This window comes from Eschrichtius robustus, chromosome 5, assembly GCF_028021215.1.
Source record: "Eschrichtius robustus isolate mEscRob2 chromosome 5, mEscRob2.pri, whole genome shotgun sequence".
Taxonomy (NCBI): domain Eukaryota; kingdom Metazoa; phylum Chordata; class Mammalia; order Artiodactyla; family Eschrichtiidae; genus Eschrichtius; species Eschrichtius robustus.
The window spans coordinates 61,888,157-61,907,480 of record NC_090828.1 but is presented as its reverse complement, the minus strand read 5'-3'; the positions used below and the strand labels follow the sequence as shown (position 1 = coordinate 61,907,480).

Here is a 19,324-nt window from a genome sequence, read left to right as displayed (position 1 = left end):
CGAGAACATATTTGAAGATTATAGTCGAAAACTTCCCTAACATAGGAAAGGAAATAGCCACCCAAGTCCAGGAAGCGCAGCGAGTCCCATACAGGATAAACCCAAGGAGAAACACGTGGAGACACATAGTAATCAAATTGGCAAAAATTAAAGACAAAGAAAAATTACTGAAAGCAACAAGGGAAAAACAACAAATAACATACACGGGAACTCCCATAAGGTTAACAGCTGATTTCTCAGCAGAAACTCTACAAGCCAGAAGGGATGGCATGATATACTTAAAGTGATGAAAGGGAAGAACCTACAACCAAGATTACTCTACCTAGCAAGGATCTCATTCAGATTCGACGGAGAAATCAAAAGCTTTACAGACAAGCAAAAGCTAAGAGAATTCAGCACCACCAAACCAGCTCTACAACAAATGCTAAAGGAACTTCTCTAAGTGGGAAACACAAGAGAAGAAAAGGACCTACAAAAACAAACCCAAAACAATTAAGAAAATGGTCATAGGAACATACATATCGATAATTACCTTAAACGTGAATGGATTAAATGCTCCAACCAAAAGACACAGGCTTGCTGAATGGATACAAAAACAAGACCCATATATATGTTGTCTACAAGAGACCCACTTCAGATCTAGGGACACATACAGACTGAAAATGAAGGGCTGGAAAAAGATATTCCATGCAAACAGAAATCAAAAGAAAGAAAAAGAAAGCTGGAATAGCAATACTCATATCAAATAGACTTTAAAATAAAGAATGTTACAAGAGACAAGGAAGGACACTACATAGTGATCAAGGGATCAATCCAAGAAGATATAACAATTATAAATATATATGCACCCAACATAGGAGCACCTCAATACATAAGGCAACTGCTAACAGCTATAAAAGAGGAAACTGACAGTAACACAATAACAGTGGGGGACTTTAACACCTCAATTACACCAATGCACAGATCATCCAAACAGAAAATTAATAAGGAAACACAAGCTTTAAATGACACAACAGACCAGATAGACTTAATTGATATTTATAGGACATTCCATGCAAAAACAGCAGATTACACTTTCTTCTCAAGTGCGCACGGAACATTCTCCAGGATAGATCACATCTTGGGTCACAAATCAAGCCTCAGTAAATTTAAGAAAATTGAAATCATATCAAGCATCTTTTCTGACCACAACGCTATGAGATTAGAAATCAATTACAGGGAAAAAAATGTAAAAACCACAAACACATGGAGGCTAAACAATACGTTGCTAAATAACCAAAAGATCACTGAAGAAATCAAAGAGGAAATCAAAAAATACCTAGAAACACATCACAATGAAAACACGACGATCCAAAACCTATGGAATGCAACAAAAGTAGTTTTAAGAGGGAAGTTTATAGCTATACAAACCTACCTCAAGAAACAAGAAAAATCTCCAATAAATAATCTAACCTTACACCTAAAGGAACTAGAGAAAGAAGAAGAAACAGAACCCAAAATTAGTAGAAGGAAAGAAACCATAAAGATCAGAGCAGAAAGAAATAGAAACAAAGAAAACAGCAAAGATCTATAAAACTAGAAGCTGGTTCTTTGAGAAGATAAAATTGATAAACCATTAGCCAGACTCATCAAGAAAAAGAGGGAGAGGACTCAAATCAATACAATTAGAAATGAAAGTTACAACAGACACTGCAGAAATACAAAGCATCCTAAGAGACTACTACAAGCAACTCTATGCCAATAAAATGGACAACCTGGAAGAAATGGACAAATTCTTAGAAAGGTATAACTTTCCAACAATGAACCAGGAAGAAATAGAAAATATGAACAGACCAACCACAAGAAATGAAATTGAAACTGTGATTAAAAATCTTCCAACAAACAAAAGTCCAGGACCAGATGGCTTCACAGGTGAATTCTATCAAACATTTAGAGAAGATCTAACACCCATCCTTCTCATACTCCTCCAAAAAACTGCAGAGGAAGGAACACTCCCAAACTCATTCTATGAGGCCACCATCACCCTGATACCAAAACCAGACAAAGATACTACAAAAAAAAATTGCAGACCAATATCACTGATGAATATAGATGCAAAAATCCTCAACAAAATACTAGCAAACAGAATCCAACAACACATTAAAAGGATCATACACCATGATCAAGTGGGATTTATCCCAGGGATGCAAGAATTCTTCAATATATGCAAATCAATCAATGTGATACACCATATTAATGAACTGAAAAATAAAAACCATATGATCATCTTAATAGATGCACAAAAAGCTTTTGACAAAATTCAACACCCATTTATGATAAAAACTCTCCAGAAAGTGGGCATAGAGGGAACCTACCTCAACATAATAAAGGCCATATACGAAAAACCCACAGCAAACATCATTCTCAATGGTGAAAAACTGAAAGCATTTCCTCTAAGATCAGGAACAAGACAAGGATGTCCACTCTCACCACTATTATTCAACATAGTTTTGAAAGTCCTAGCCACGGCAATCAGAGAAGAAAAAGAAATAAAAGGAATACAAATTGGAAAAGAAGAAGTAAAACTGTCACTGTTTGCAGATGACATACTATACACAGAGAATCCTAAAGATGCCACCAGAAAACTGCTAGAGCTAATCAATGAATTTGGTAAAGGTGCAGGAGACAAAATTAATGCACAGAAATCTCTCGCATTCCTATACACTAATGATGAAAAATCTGAAAGAGAAATTAAGGAAACACTCCCATTTACCACTGCAACAAAAAGAATAAAATACCTAGGAATAAACCTACCTAGGGAGACAAAAGACCTGTATGCAGAAAACTATAAGACACTGATGAAAGAAATTAAAGATGATACCAACAGATGGAGAGATAGACCATGTTCTTGGACTGGAAGAATCAATATTGTGAAAATGACTCTACTACCCAAAGCAATCTACAGATTCAATACAATCCCTATCAAATTACCAATGGCATTTTTTACAGAACTAGAACAAAAAATCTTAAAATTTGTATGGAGGCACAAAAGACCCCAAATAGCCAAAGCAGTCTTGAAGGAAAAAAATGGAGCTAGAGGAATCAGACTCCCTGACTTCAGACTATACTACAAAGCTACAGTAATCAAGACAATATGGTACTGGCACAAAAACAGAAATACAGATCAATGGAACAAGATAGAAAGCCCAGAGATAAACCCACGCACCTATGGTCAACTAATCTATGACAAAGGAGGCAAGGATATACAATGGAGAAAAGACAGTCTCTTCAATACGTGGTGCTGGGAAAACTGGACAGCTACATGTAAAAGAATGAAATTAGAACACTCCCTAACACCATACACAAAAATACACTCAAAATGGATTAGAGACCTAAATGTAAGAGCAGACACTATAAAACTCTGAGAGGAAAACATAGGAAGAACACTCTTTGACATAAATCACAGTAAGATCTTTTTTGATCCACCTCATAGAGTAATGGAAATAAAAACAAAAATAAACAAATGGGACCTAATGAAGCTTCAAAGCTTTTGCACAGCAAAGGAAACCATAAATAAGACGAAAAGACAACCCTCAGAATGGGAGAAAATATCTGCAAACGAATCAACGGACAAAGGATTAATCTCCAAAATATATAAACAGCTCATGCAGCTCAATATTAAAGAAACAACCAACCCAATCCAAAAATGGGCAGAAGACCTAAATAGACATTTCTCCAAAGAAGACATACAGATGGCCAAGTAGCACATGAAAAGCTGCTCAACATCACTAATTATTAGAGAAATGCAAATCAAAACTACAATGAGGTATCACCTCACACCACTTAGAATGGGCATCATCAGAAAATCTACAAACAGCAAATGCTGGAGAGGGTGTGGAGAAAAGGGAACCCTCTTGCACTGTTGGTGGGAATGTAAATTGATACAGCCACTATGGAGAACACTATGGAGGTTCCTTAAAAAAACTAAAAAGAGAATTACCATATGATCCAGCAATCCCACTACTTGGCATATACCTAGAGAAAACCATAATTCAAAAAGACACATGCAGCCCAATGTTCATTGCACCACTATTTACAATAGCCAGGTCATGGAAGCAACCTAAATGCCCATCGACAGATGAATGGATAAAGAAGTTGTGGTACATATATACAATGGAATATTACTCAGTCATAAAAAGGAATGAAGTTGGGTCATTTGTAGAGACGTGGATGAATCTAGAGACTGTCATACAGAGTGAAGTAAGTCAGAAAGAGAAAAACAAATATCGTATATTAACGCATATATGTGGAACCTAGAAAAATGGTACAGATGAACCGGTCTGCAGGGTAGAAACTGAGACACAGATGTAGAGAACAAACGTATGGACACCAAGGGGGGAAAGTGGTGGCGGGGGGGTGGTGATGAATTGGGAGATTGGGATTGACATGTACACACTGATGTGTATAAAATGGATGACTAATAAGAACCTGCTGTATAAAAAAATAAAAATTTTAAAATTCAAAAAAAAGGTTTTAAAATATTGTTAAATTTATTTATTTAACCTTTGCAAATTTTTACATTGTGTGTTTTACAACGTGTGTAATATATCAGCATATATTGTAACATTTTACAAAAAAGAAAAAGAACTTACAGGATGAATTAATTGAGTGCTTACAGGGAAATTTACAGTTGTAAATGCCTATATTAAAAAAGAGATAAAATAAATAAATAAATAAATTTTAAAAATGGGCTTCCCTGGTGGCGCAGTGGTTAAGAATCCGCCTGCCAATGCAGGGGACACGGGTTCGAGCCCTGGTCTGGGAAGATCCCACATGCTGCGGAGCAACTAAGCCCGTGAGCCACAACTACTGAGCCTGCGCGTCTGGAGCCTGTGCTCCGCAGCGGGAGAGGCTGCGACAGTGATAGGCCCGCGCACAGCCGCAGCTGGAGAAAGCCCTCGCACAGAAACGAAGACCCAACACAGCCAAAAGTAAATAAATAAATAAATAAATAAATAAATAAATAAATAAATAAATAAGAAAAGAAAGAGGGTAAGAGAGGCTGTGGGTTTCACAATCTGGAAATGAGGAAACAAAGTACCTTTCTTCCCTGTAAATGGTCATAAAAAAAATAAATAAATAAATAAATAAAAATAAATTAAAAAAAATAATAAATAAATAAAAAAAAGAGAAAACATAGGAAAACATTTTTCATGAACTTGAGATACTTCTTAAATACCATAAGGGAGTGGGGGAACAGGCCACAGAATGGGGGAGGGGTGTTAATAAAAAACAGAAAGTACTTATCCAAAATAGAAGAATTTCTTCAATTAATTTTTTATTTTTGCAAAGAGAAACAACACAAAGGAAAACTGATCAAAAGATCTGAACAGGCACTTCGCAAGATATATCCAAAAGTCAATAAACTTATGAAAAAATGGTAAACCTCTTAACTCACCAGGGAAATGACAATTCAAACCACAAATACCACCTCATATCCACCAGAATATCAAAAATAAATAATATTAACAATTCCAGCTGTCGGTGAGGGTGTAGAGCAATGGGAACTCTCATACACTGTTCATGGGAATGTAAATTGTTACAACCACTTTGGGAAACTGGCAGTATCTACTAAAGGCAAACACACACATAGCCTATAACCCAGGAAATTTACTGTTTGGTATATATTCAACAGAAATTAATAGTACATGAAGAGACAGGTATAAATATGTTCATACAGCATTATTAGTAATAATAGAGAAGTGGAAACAACCCAAACATCTATCAACAGACTGTATAAATAAACTGTGGTATACGCATACAAGTAATATTATAGAGCAATAAAAGTGAACAACAGTTACAGGAATTAACATGGGTGAAACAAACTCTAAAACATACGTGAAACAAAAGCAGCTAGAAAAAATATACATACTGTGTGAGTCCATTTATATAAAATTCAAAACAGGCATAATTAAGTCAGAATAGTGATTGCTTTGGAGGGAAGGGAGAAGGTAGTGAATGACTGATGAGTGCAGGAAGAGAGCTCTGAAATGCTGCCAATGTTTTATTTCTTAACTGAGTGGTCGTTACATACATCATGATTTATAGTAATTCACTGAGCATTATTTATCATGTGCATTTTCTGTATATATTAATATTATGATACAATAATGAAAGGTAAAGCACCATATAACATTAAAAAATAAAACCAATTGAATCACAGTAAAATTAGAGTACTTGAACTTTAGAGGGTAATAATTTTTTAAAGACTGGGCTTTTGATATAAATATTAAGTTCAATCTCACTAGCAATCAAGACATACCAACTGAAACAAGATGATAACATTTAATAGTTAAACTGGAGGAAAACTGTCTAATTCCCTTCTCTAGGGAATACTCTGTTCATACCTATTGAGAGAAATACAATTTCCTTCCTTCCCACTTTTCCTTTTTAAAAAACTTCCCTTCACAGCACTGGAGAGGGTTGCTCTATGATCCACAGGAGAATAGTGCTACTGTGGTTCCTGAATTTCCAGTTTCTAGTTCAGTCCCCTTGAGACCTAAATGGGTTCTAAGAGACACTCAGCCCTATATCCTTCTAATAATAAATTTGTTTTGCTAAAGTTTTTTTCTAGCAACCAAATGACCAATGAATATAACACCTTGACACAAGCTATGCTACAACCACATTATATAATAATTGTTTATATCAGAAGTTGAAACTGGCATCACAGATTGTTTTATCTGACTCACAGTGGTTTTTTTTTTTTAAGTATAAATTACATGTTATGAATTGTAGTCTTCCTCACTAGACTTTGGCCAAGCTCCTAGGAGACAAGGACTGTATCTTACATACCTTTGTTTACCTAGTGCTATGCTCCAGGTCCAAAAATACTTGCTGAATGAATAAACAAACTATGCCAATAAGGTTTCTATAAAACTCTAAAGCTCTGACAATTGATTCACTTCTGAGAAGCAATAACAGATTTTAAAATCCTGGTTATCCCATAGGGAAAACAATAGTGACAATACACATTAAATGACATTAAAAAATTCATGCCCTTTTGCCCAGTAAAGCAAACCCTTAAAATGTAAAATAAAGAAATAAATCAAAGGAAGAAAAATTGTATGCATAATAAATGCCACAATATTATATAGTGAAAAGAAATGAGACTAACAATTATGATTATCACTTGAAATCTGCCTCTGTCATACACAACCCTGCTAGAATTCTTCAACAAGCCAGGGAGACAATCTATGTATGTCAAGTGTACTCTGGCCATAAGGATCTTAATCCAGATGGTACGTGTTCCCTATTCTTGACATTGAAACAAAGAAGAAAAAATTTTTAATTGTAAAGCATCCTTGTATCTAAATATAATAGTAACAGTTAACACGTACTGACTGGTTAACATGCCACAAATTTCTCATTTAATTCTCACAACCTTATGAAATAGTTACTATTTCTTATCCCATCCTACAAACAAGAAAACCTAGGAATTCCCTGGCAGTCCAGTGGTTAAGACTCCACACTTCCACTGCAGGGGGCACGGATTTGATCCCTGGTCGGGGAACCAAGATCCTGCAAGGCACATAGCCAAAAAAAAAAAAGCATTAAAAAAAAAAAAAAAGAAAGAAAATCTACAGATGCTTGGAGAGGTTAAGTAACTTACTACAGTAAGTGGCAAAACCTAAACTGATATCCGGGTCTAACAAATATGTGCTTGTAACTACTTCTACATAATAATGCTTCTAACATAAGGTACCAATATCTAAGTATAAAAAACTAAGTATAATGCTGTCAACTAGGTCAGAGAAGTAGGAGACACAGATAGGAAAGAGGAGTAGGGGGCCAAGGGCTTGCCGAGGACTGCCATTCATTAGCCTTTTGGGTTTGTTGTTTAAAACTATAAAATAAAAAATTTTTAAACAGCGAGAGAAATGCCCGGAGAAAATATAATAAAGCATTTGATAAATTGGATTAGATACATGTTCAGTATGAAGATCACAACCCTTTGGTTAACTGCAAGGCACTGTGTGAATAATATTTAAGCCCAGTAATTCCTAGGATGAGGTGAACCCCACCTGGTTCAAAAATACATGCCTATCTCATGCACTGCTGCTGTATGAGTGGAACACAATTCTTCAAATAATAATTTGACAGTAGTTATCAAAAGCCTTTAATTGTTTTATACTTTTTGCCCTGATAATTCCATCACTGGGAATCCTCTTCGGGGGGTGGGGGGAGCTTTTACTCAGAGATATTATATCAATATCTATTGTAGCCAAAAAGTAAAAGTAAAAAGAAAAGAAATAACCTAAATAACTAATTATGGTAGTTAAGATGTTTTTGTTCACCATGATCCATTCCTCAGGAAAACTACCACTCACCCAATTTGTGTGACCTTCAGCGGTCTGTCAATCATGGCTTTCTGTGGATTCCCCAACTCACTCTACCTACAGCCATAGTGGCTACCTTGCTGTACATCTCCCAGGTACCAGTGATTGGTTAAGGAACTGACAATCACAATGCATGAGCATCAACCCAGAAGTGACATGTGGACATTAGGAAAAAGTTTTGTCTTCCAAGCGTGGTTGCTAAGCCAAAAGGTATGTGACTGGGCTCCAGAATCAAGAGGCTAGAAGAACCCAGAAATGGAGTCCAAGAGGCTCAGTGACATTATTTGAGATATTGGATCTAAGCTGTTTCCAAAGCCATTCCATCCTCCTCCACACATACAATTCCCAGTTACGTGAACCAGTAAATTCCTTTTTTAACTTACCAAAGCTTGTGTTAAGTTTTTATCACAGGTAAGCAAAAGAATCATGACTAACACACTACCAAAAGAAGAATGGTTAACTAAGTAAATTATAGTATCCCTGTGGTTAAAATTCAGTGGAATAATGCTGATAGAACAGTATAACTGCTAAGAGCATGCAGTCAGGAGCCTAGTCTGAATCCTGACTCTGCTACATATTCTCTATGTGTCCTTGGGTTAGTTAGTTAACCTCTCTGTGGCTCAATTTCCTCATCTGTAAAATAGAGGTACAATAGTACCTACTTCATGACTGTGAGAAGTAAATGAGTTACTATTTACAAAGTGCCTAGAACAAGTCCTACCATTAATAAGTATATGCATCTTTTAAATAAATGAGATAAGCAAAAATATATATACAAAGTTAACTAAACCATGTAACTTCACTGATGTTTTTTAAAATCTGTGTGCAGAAAAAGGAAAAACTATGTTTTTAAAAAAGCAAAAATACCCTATTTGTCAAAAAAGAAAAAAAAAATGAAACATGCCTCAGGTCTCATGAAAGACGGGATGAATCTGATTGGCTTCATACAAATCCCCCTGACCTTCTCCAGAGGCACCATATTCACCATCAGACAAGAAGGACATACATAGTGTCAAGTGTGGAATTATGAAATCACAATGTATGACATTTAACAATACCAGCAAGTACCAGGTTAAAGCTTAATTTAAACCTAGAAGTCATTTCTCCAACTAAACTAGTTTCCAGGGAAAGGTACAAATTTATGAGCAGAACGAACTCTTAATAATCCATATAAATGAAGGAGAACAAATATTATGTCAGCCCCCAAAACCACTCATATTTGGCTTTGTTCTGCATCCTTGCAGCATACAAGCATTTTAACTTAAATAGAGGTATAACCTGTCTTCGTGAAATTCACAAAATTTCAAACCTAACAGTGAAGCCACATTGAGATTTAACTTTCACAACCTACCACCTGTTTCAGATCTGCATCTTTCTACATCATGCTTTGAATTCCTATCAACCCATTCAAATTCTGTCTCTCATTAGATACACTAAATAATACATGTTACCAAGGGATCTGTTTTGTATGCAATAAGGTAATTAAAGCTTTAAGTGTTTTAAAAAATACTTCTTACAAGATGAATCAGATTAAGCTTCAAGCTTCCTTTCCCTGCCATATTGAATACTAATAAAACTCAAACATCTGCCACTAAAGCATCTCAATTTTGTTCAGAGCCTCATGCACCAGGTTAAAACCCTCCACAATAAGTGGACTATTCCTATGTGGACAGTCAAAAATTCTCCATTCAAATTCTAATGTTTATTTGTTATTGCTGTAATGAGCTTATGAGGTCAAAATATTAAGATAAATGGCATCCCAATTTAATTATTAAACATGAACGTAAGATTTTTCATTAGTATACCTCTAACATTTTCCATGAAACGTAAGATCTGTACAAATTGGTTTTGGATTTTTCTTTTTTTTAATCTTATCTCCACATACATACAAAACTCATGCAAAAAAATAATAATAACAAAGTTTACCAGTAAATTGAATGAGCCTAAAAGACTGATTAGTAAATTAAAATTTGTTAAGGAAAAACTAAGAAATTACCCAAAGCTAAATTTCCATATCTTAGGCAATATATCCCAGTGGTTAAAATGCAGACTTGATTCAAATCTTAGCCCTAACGTTTACTACTCTGTGTCATACTGGGCAAGTTTCTTTACTTCTCTGTACTTTGGTTCCTCATCTGTAAAATGAGAATGATAATTGTATATACCTCACAGAGTTATGAGAATTAAATGAATTAACATGTACAAACAATAAACTTTAGCTATTATTGTTATCCATTATCACTCTCTAAAATATAACTTGCCTATGAATTACTAAAATGAGTATCTCCCTGGGTCTGAAATACGTGCATATTAAGTATATAATCACTCCGTTTAAAAAAAAAAAAGCTTTAACAGATCTTCAACAAAACTTTTCGTTAGGTGCCACCTCTATAGAGCAGCAGTCCCCAACCTTTTGGCACCAGGGACAGGTTTTGTGGAAGACAATTTTTCCACGGACAGGGGTGGGGAATGGTTCAGGCGGTAATGCAAGCGACGGGGAGCAGCAGATGAAGCTTTGCTCACTCAACGCCACTCACCTCCTGCTGTGCAGCCCGGTCCCTAACAGGTCCCTAACAGGCCACGGATGGACCGCAGCTGTAGCGGTCTCCCGGGGTTTGGGGACCCCTGCTATAGAGGACATCCTACTATGCACTGAGAATATGCAAATGAACAAAACACAGTCTCTGAATTCAAGACCTTTCTGTCTAGTATGCAAAAAAATAAAACTATAATAAAAGGTAGTATGACAAAGGTGCTATGAAATAGACAATCCTATACGACACTAAAGAGCAGAGGCATCTAACTCGGGGGGAAACACACCAGAAATAATTTCTGAGGAACAATCACCTAGTTACTTCACTTCAGGGCACCACATTATTATTTATGTAATTTACACAGCTTTTAATATATTCATAACAGTATTTTAGAATGTAGATCATTAAAAAGACAAGATCACCTAGCACACTACTGCTTACCATGCTCATAAATAAACTTAAAAATCTTTTGGTAATAATGAAGATGAGTATCTTCTCTTAACAAATTATAACCTTGAAAAGGTCACATTGCTTCTTCAAGAAACATTTCTTTCACCAATAAATAAAAGCTACAAACTTTCCTCCAGTAAATTATAATTAGCACTAATGTCAAAAGAATAATATTTTTGAGCTGTCAGAGAACTCTGAAGGCTTCGAATTCAACTCCCTCATTTTACAGATGAAAAGGAGCCACAAAGTATAATGGAGAAAGCAGTAAGTTGAAAGTCAGAAAACTGAATCTTGGTCCCAACTCTCCTACAGTAAAAGCCTGGGCAAATTATCTAAGTTTCCTCATCTGTAAAATGAGAGGTTTGGATTCAATTGCTTCCAAGGTCCCTTTCAGCTCTGTAATTCTCATTTTATGAAACTGAAGCAGAGAGATAAGCAACTTGCCCAAAGTCACCCAGCTAGTTAATGGCAAAATTGGGACTACACTTGGATTGTAATTATCAATGCACTTTCTCTTCTCTACCATACTTCTTCTCCTACTTCACCATTCCTCTAAATTATTCTAAGATTTCTGGAAATTATTAAAGAGCATGAAGGAGTTTATTAAACTAAATGACTTAATCCTATGGCTCTTCTATAGAAAATGAGCTTTAAGTCTAAATGCAAGAAATACATGAAGTCTCAAGCTGTGTCACTTACTACACTTAAGTTGCCCCAAGAAAGTTACAGGAGTTTAACCTTGACTTCCCAGCACCTAAAATCTAACCTTTCAATACATCTCACAGAAAAGATTATGTTCCATATTAAATTAAAATATGAATTGCTATAGGTAATGATAGCTATTACATGCATAATTCTCTCAATAAGATGAGAATTTAAATTCTTCACTTTATGTTCTGGTTTTATTTAATATGCATTTTTAAATTCAAGAGAGATCAATTTAAACGCTTTGCCTTCATGCATCCTTTTTTCAGACTCTCTAGCTTTAAAACCATTAGATTAAGCACATTACTTCTGAAATCACATACACAATTACAAATGAAAGACTATACAGACTGCTGACAGTTTCTCTTTCTGAACTGAAAATCAGCCCCCCACAGCATTCTAAAATTCTGTGCCCAAGTATATGACAACTCTACTAAACTGTATCGTAAGCAGCATCTGATTCCCTAAAATGTCTTCGAAGCTTATATTTCACAGGGAATTCATTAGGATTTCAGGAAGACTAACAGTGTTGATTCCAGAAAATACAGAAAAATCCTCAGAGGAAAAGCACGATAAAAATGCAAAAGAGTAATAAAGTCAATGATAGTTTCATGCTACTGACTTAAGAGAATATTCAAAAACATTCATGGATATGTAAGTACAGTTTAACTATATTTACGAATTTTCAAAGAATCACAGAATGTTTGCAATTTTTAACTGGATGGGACCTTAAGTCACTTAATCTAATAGCACACAAAATAAGAATCTACAGAATTTATCTCTAGCTCCCCCAAAAAAGTCTCCATAGTTTGCTTTAAATTCTTTAAAGCAGTTCTTTCATTGCTGGCCAAGTCTACTAGTTATACAGTTTTTACATTCTTGTCAAAAAATGATACTGAATTCATTCTGTGCCTTCCTAACTTTCACCTGCTGGTCCACCTTCTATAACACCATAATGAACACATTCTCTCTTCTATTTATGTGTTTGAAATGCCTGAAAACAGCTATACTTTTTCCCACCCTTTAGTCTCTTCTTTAGTCTAAATGTATAGTCCACAGATTTCTTGTGGGTCCTGAAGACACTTCCGGGATAAAATGTACTTCCACATCACAAGTACCTCTTTTTTCATTTATTTATTTATTTATTTATTTATTTTTGACTGTGTTGGGTCTTCGTTTCTGTGCGAGGGCTTTCTCTAGTTGTGGCGAGCGGGGGCCACTCTTCATCGCGGTGCGCGGGCCTCTCACTATCGCAGCCTCTCTTGTTGCGGAGCACAGGCTCCAGACGCACAGGCTCAGTAGTTGTGGCTCACGGGCCTAGTTGCTCCGCAGCATGTGGGATCTTCCCAGACCAGGGCTCGAACCCGTGTCCCCTGCATTGGCAGGCAGATTCTCAACCACTGTGCCACCAGGGAAGCCCCCACAAGTACCTTTAAAAAAACTGTCACTTGTCGAATTTTGGTGTAATATCAAAGAATAACTTCCAAAAAGACTATTAGAATAATTCTTTTGCAACTACATATCTATGTGAAGTTGGATTCTCTTCACATGCCTCAATCAAAATATATCTCAACAGACTGAAAAAAGAAAATCCAGCTATCTTCTAGTAAGCCAGAAATTAAAGTGATTTGTAAAAATATAAAACAATGCCACCAGCCTCACTGAAGTGTGTTTTCGTTTTAATTTTTGGCTGCATTGGGTCTTCGTTGCTGTGCGCAGGCTATCTCTAGCTGCGGTGCGTGGGCTTATCATTGAGTGCAGGTTCAATGCAGGCTCTCATTGAGTGCAGGCTCAGTAGTTGTGGTGCACGGGCTTAGTTGCTCTGCAGTATGTGGGATCTTCCCGGATCAGGGAACAAACCGGTGTCCCCTGAATTGGCAGGTGGATTCTTAACCACTGTGCTACCAGGGAAGTCCCCTCACTAAAGTTTTTGTTTTAGAATATTTATCTTCATTTTAAAATTTGTTAACATGTAATCAGATTGTTATTTTTAGATAAATATTTTTGAAGTTATTTCATTTCAAATATAGTAAATATCAATGGACATAACCCACATAAACAAAATCTCTTCCTCAATAATTTTTAAGGGAGTAAAGGGGTCCTGAGGCCAAAAATGCTAAAGCACAGCCTATTTCTCAGGGGCAGAGTCCCAGACTTCTAACTATCTTGGATTTCCCTCTCTCGTCTAATACGTACATATGCCTCTGTAAGGGAGGCACCTACCACATATCTATATATTCATGAGCTAGAATCCTTAAACATACAACCCTGTCTTGCTCCGGCAGGTGACTTCAAGAAATTAAAGGGCCATCTGGTACACTTAACTGTTAACATCTCCCTACAGGTATTACTCAATCATCTGGAGTCAAATACTTCAACTCTTCTGTCTAAAGGATGCAGTCTATAAATATGGAAACAGAGAGCAAGTTTATTTAAACTGTGATATTATCTTTTTGACCAAACTACTTTCGTTATTTATATAAAAGTAAAGCAAATTATTCATATCTGGCAAGATGGAACAGAAAAGCCAAGTCTTTTGTATAACCATTTATTTGACTCTTAGCAGTAACCCATTCAAAAGTACCTATGTACTGATACGCAAAAAAACCACCTGCTCATCTAGCCAGTACACACACCAGGTTCCTCGGCCTCAACAAACAAACCTGACCTTATTTGAAAATTTAATTTCTTAACTTCCTACATCCTTATTCACAGATTAGAAGATAAAGTGGGATAGAGAATTTAGCCACAGGTTTAAAAGACCTAATGTGAAATCTAGAGCTACACTGCTGAGCACCTCTCAGAGAATTTTAAGATTGATAAAGGAAAAGCTTTGGGACTCCGAGGGAAGAAAGAAGTCTACACTATATCATATAAATTCCTAAATCTTATGAGTTAGGCTTATGGATAAGATACTTATGGAACAACTTTGAAAATAGCCCATTTTCAAAGTAAAGTTTGCTTAAAAGGAGTTCATCACATATGTAACTTTATATATGTACATATACATATGTGTATATCTCTTTTAAGTTTAAAAATTTCTATTATATATTACATTTAATTGGCTCAGTTTTTCAAGAAACAAAGTTTATTCTCTCCTTGATACATACACTCAAGTTCCATTAACAGTAATGGTTCTTACTATCTATCAGTCACCAGCAATCAAAGCTCTCAATTTACATCAATTTACACAACATACTAATGTTACTTGGAAAAGATGCAAAGCACTTGTTAAAATAAAAACTGGGATCACACTCAAAAGAAAATGTTTCCATCTTGATACCTAGGGCTTCATATATGCAATTCCTATTAGCGTTAGTGAAATCTGAAACTATAGCTTCAAGATGAATATATATAATCCAGAAGAGAATTAATAGTTTTAACTTACTTCCTGGTTGGTCAAAAAAACCAATGTACCACTGTCACCATACAGGTACTCGGGTGTGAAGTATAACTTCCACAAAAACATGTCCTGTTATTTAATTAGTAAATAGAGACTCACTATTCAGGTTACATAAAAATCCAAACTGCTGGACAAAATTTCTGGTTATTTGGAGGGTCAAGCTAAATTATTCCAACCCCTGAAAAATTTAAAACATCAGGAAAATTGCAGAATAGTATGAAAGTTTTTTAACTAGAGTTGAACCTCAGAAACTCACAATCTAGATTTTTCAGCCCCCAAATTATTAATTACAGATGTTACAGATGAGCAATTCAACACTATGCCCTCAGTATCTAGCACAGTGCTTAGCTCACAGAAATGGCTCAGCAAATATTTAAGAAATGAATGAAAAAAAGGTATAGCCTTAAAAGAGAGTCTTTCCCAAGACCATCATTTACTATCACTCATTACACTATCATTCCTAACACTATCATTAAGCATCTTAATGAAAGTACAGACAAAAGCAAAAGGATGCTAAAAGCAACAACTGCTCTGTTTACAAAATAGATTTTAAAACATTCATTTACAAATTTTCAACTGCAAAAAGAAAAATTACCAGGTGTACTAAATTTGAGTGCGTCAATAAATAAACTTTTATCTTCTAATAATCAGAACTCAGGGTTGGGGGTGAGATGAAAAGGGGAAATGTCGTGTCAATGTATTCAGCATGCTTAATGGATGCCATAAATCAAACCTTCCCCTGAATTTTCCAGAGCAAATTCATACCAATCTTTGAGCCTATTGTCACTTTCACACATGCTCACAGAACAAAATGACAAAGAATGCTGTGCCTGAACCACTGGATTCAGGGCACAAACCACTTGATTAACAAATGTCAAGGCTCTGAGTCGTAAATATTGACAGATATTTTCAAGATAAATTAATCCCACCGACTCCTGCATAAATCAAAGCTCCTGGTATCTTTAAAGGATTCACTAGACTACTGGACTTCCAGACGTATTTTTTGAAAATGTGGCTACAATCTCCCTGTGTGACACAACCGGCCGTGAACAACCCATTTACCAATTGCTGCTGAATACCGCTAAACGTTTTCCAGACAAAAGAGCGTTAAACGTGATTCTATGCACATTTATTCTTCCCCCATAATTCTCCCAAATTTCATTTTATGTCGTATACTTAAAGTTAAATACAGCAAGTTGAAATTTTAGTCAAAAGCACTCCGGTGTCTTACTAGCTGTGTAACTGCTACATCTGGTGGCAGCACACTTGCATGCAAGAAGCCAGAAAACTTAGAAAACAATTGTAACCGATCTGGTGCGTGTTTGCAGTAACCTTTACGCAGATATTTCCCACAAAACCCACGACCCTGTCGAAGAACAGTAGCCTACTTGCAGTAGAGAGAGAACGCACAAACACGCAGGAGGTGATGGCGAAGCAAAGTTGCAACCATCTGGAGGGATGGTTTTAAAAGCCTGCCCACGAATCAGTCTGTCGTTTAAACTGCTCTAGGGGGCCAGGCAAGGGATCAAAGTCGGCTTTGATAATTTCAGAGGCTCCCCCCAAAGGGCAGAGACCCTGCAAACGAGAGGCATCCTCCAGGTCCCGGGCAGCAAAGCTCGCAGAGCGGGGACCGCCTCTAGGGGAGGAGTGCGCGAGGGAAGGGGAGGGGGCTCGAGGATGAATGCTTCACCAAGAGGGAAAATCCACCAGAGACCCGAGGCCAGGAGGTTAAGAGTACTGAGTGTACTAGCAAATGGAGCAGAAAGGGGCTCCCGTCCGGGGTCAGGCTTCCCATCCCAGCAGGACTGGCTCTTAGGAAGCCCAGGCGAGTCTGTGCGCCGCGCCTCGCTCCGTCCCCTCCAGCGCGCACCCCCTCGTCGGTCTTCTCAGCCACCCGCGAACCACCACCCACACACGGAGGTCTACCTCCCCGGAGCCGGGAGGCCTCGAGTCCACCTCGCCCCCTCCCCCACCCCGGGGTCGGAGGAAGGAGACGCGGGGGCGCGGGGGCCGCGGCGCAGGAGAGGAGGCCCGCGAGCGGGCGCGGGCGCGGGCGCGACGGCGCTTACCTTCCCTGGGCCTCCCGGATGGCGGCGTGTGATTCAGCAGGGACCTGGCCGCCGTCGCCGAGCCCGGGGTTGGAGACGTGGAGAGCTGGGACCAAGATGGCGGCCCCTCCAAACTTCCACTGCTACTTTGGACACTCATCAAGCTACTTTCTGGGAACCCGACTCCCCCCCTGCGACGGCAGCGGCGGCAACGGCAACGGCACCGGCACCGGCACCCGCCTCCGTCATGGCGGGGGCCGCGCTGAGGGCGAGCGAGAGAGCGAGGGCAGGGAGGAGAGATTCAAGGGGATGGGGGAGGAAACCGAGAAGGGGGGAGGTGGGGAGGGTAGAGGGGAGGGTAGAGGTGAGGGGAGGAGAGGGGACGGGGAGGAGGAAAAGGGGGAGAAGTGAGGGCGCCGGCGGGCGCGCCGGGGTTAGAGGCGGAGGGAAGGAGCGCGGCGGCGGAGATGTCGAGGGGGCGTCCGCTGGGGCCGGGGTCGGACAGCGGGCGGAGCGCGGGCTGCGCCGGCCGAGAAGACTTCCGCGGGCGGAACCTGCCGGCACCTCTGCAGTGCGTCGGCCCCCGGCGTCGCCCGAGTGGCGGCGGCGGGTGGGTGGCGGCTGAGGCGGCGGGATAACCTCTGCATCAGTTACAGGCGGCGGCGGCGTCACGCGCCGCCTGTGCAAACACTATCGCGAGGCTCCTGCGCCTCCGGTAGCAGCGGCGGCGGCCGCGGCCGCGGGAGCAGGCTGGGGGGAGGGACTGCCAGGGGTTGGGGGCGGGGGGGCTGGGGAGGGAACGAGCGCGCGAGGGAGGAGACGCGGGCGCCGGGCGCTGCTGGCTCACCCGCGGATCGCAGCGCTGCGCGGGAGCCCGGCCGACCGATTGGCGTGCGCGGGGGTGGCCTCCCCGAGCCAGCCGGAGGGAGGCGCACCCCGCACGCGCCCCCGCCGCGCTGCACCGGCTCCCGCGCCCGATCCGCTGCCACCTGACTCCCCCTCTCTCTCGCGGAAGCGCGCCTGGCTTCCGACCCACACCCAGCCTGGAGAGAAATGCTTCTGCTCTCGCTGGGCTGTCGTTTCTCAGGAGTTCGATGTGATCATTTCTCAAAATGGAACTGAAAAGTTGAGAGTTGCTTCTTTCTTGCGCCTCTCTACTGTGCAAAGAAACCGGTGTGCCTCTCCCCGTCTACAGAATGGGAGTGATTATCGAATAAAAGAGCTAAGAAAATAAGTTGGGGGGGATGGAAATAAAACTTTATGAATGTTTTCCAAAAAAGAAAATCTTTACCGGTGTTCTGCGCTGTATGTGTGGTCTAGCAGTTCTTTGTTTTAAAACAATAGGTGGGAAATATAAGAAAATTTTGATCACCGAATTCACATATTTAGGGAAACTATCCAGGGTTCATCTTGTAGAAGAGGGTATGGTTTCTAGAAAGTTCCAGGGCCGCTGCTGAGCCCTGACTACAAAATCCTAAAGCAAATTGCAGCATTTGCTGAAATTTATAGGTACAGTGTAACTTTCTACACACGGACAGACACATCAGGGATTGGGCATCTTGTACATAAAGGAGCTGTCTAATAGTTCAGGAAAAATACAAGGCGATTGCTCTCTTTAAAAAACCAAGTTGAATAGAACACTAAAAAGATTATGATATAGAGCAACTGTACTGGCACGAGGAAATGGCATGCAGGGGGACAAAAATGTCATTTCTATTTTTTATTTTTATGACTTTGCATTTCTCATAGTCATGTTTTGTTCAGATAAACTATCATACTAGAATAGAACCTTGGTTGTCAGTTATC

General features: G+C 39.0%; 1 protein-coding gene across 1 annotated transcript in view; it reads right to left on the bottom strand.

Moving 5' to 3' along the window:
- Positions 1 to 18,247, bottom strand: part of TLK1 (tousled like kinase 1) — a 153,398-nt gene extending 135,151 nt beyond the window's left edge. The window contains exon 1 of the mRNA XM_068544925.1: positions 17,540 to 18,247. Coding sequence (XP_068401026.1) covers positions 17,540 to 17,678 — 139 coding nt within the window. The 5' untranslated portion in view covers positions 17,679 to 18,247. The remainder of the gene's footprint in view (positions 1 to 17,539) is intronic.
- Between the last annotated feature and the right edge of the window lie 1,077 nt (positions 18,248 to 19,324).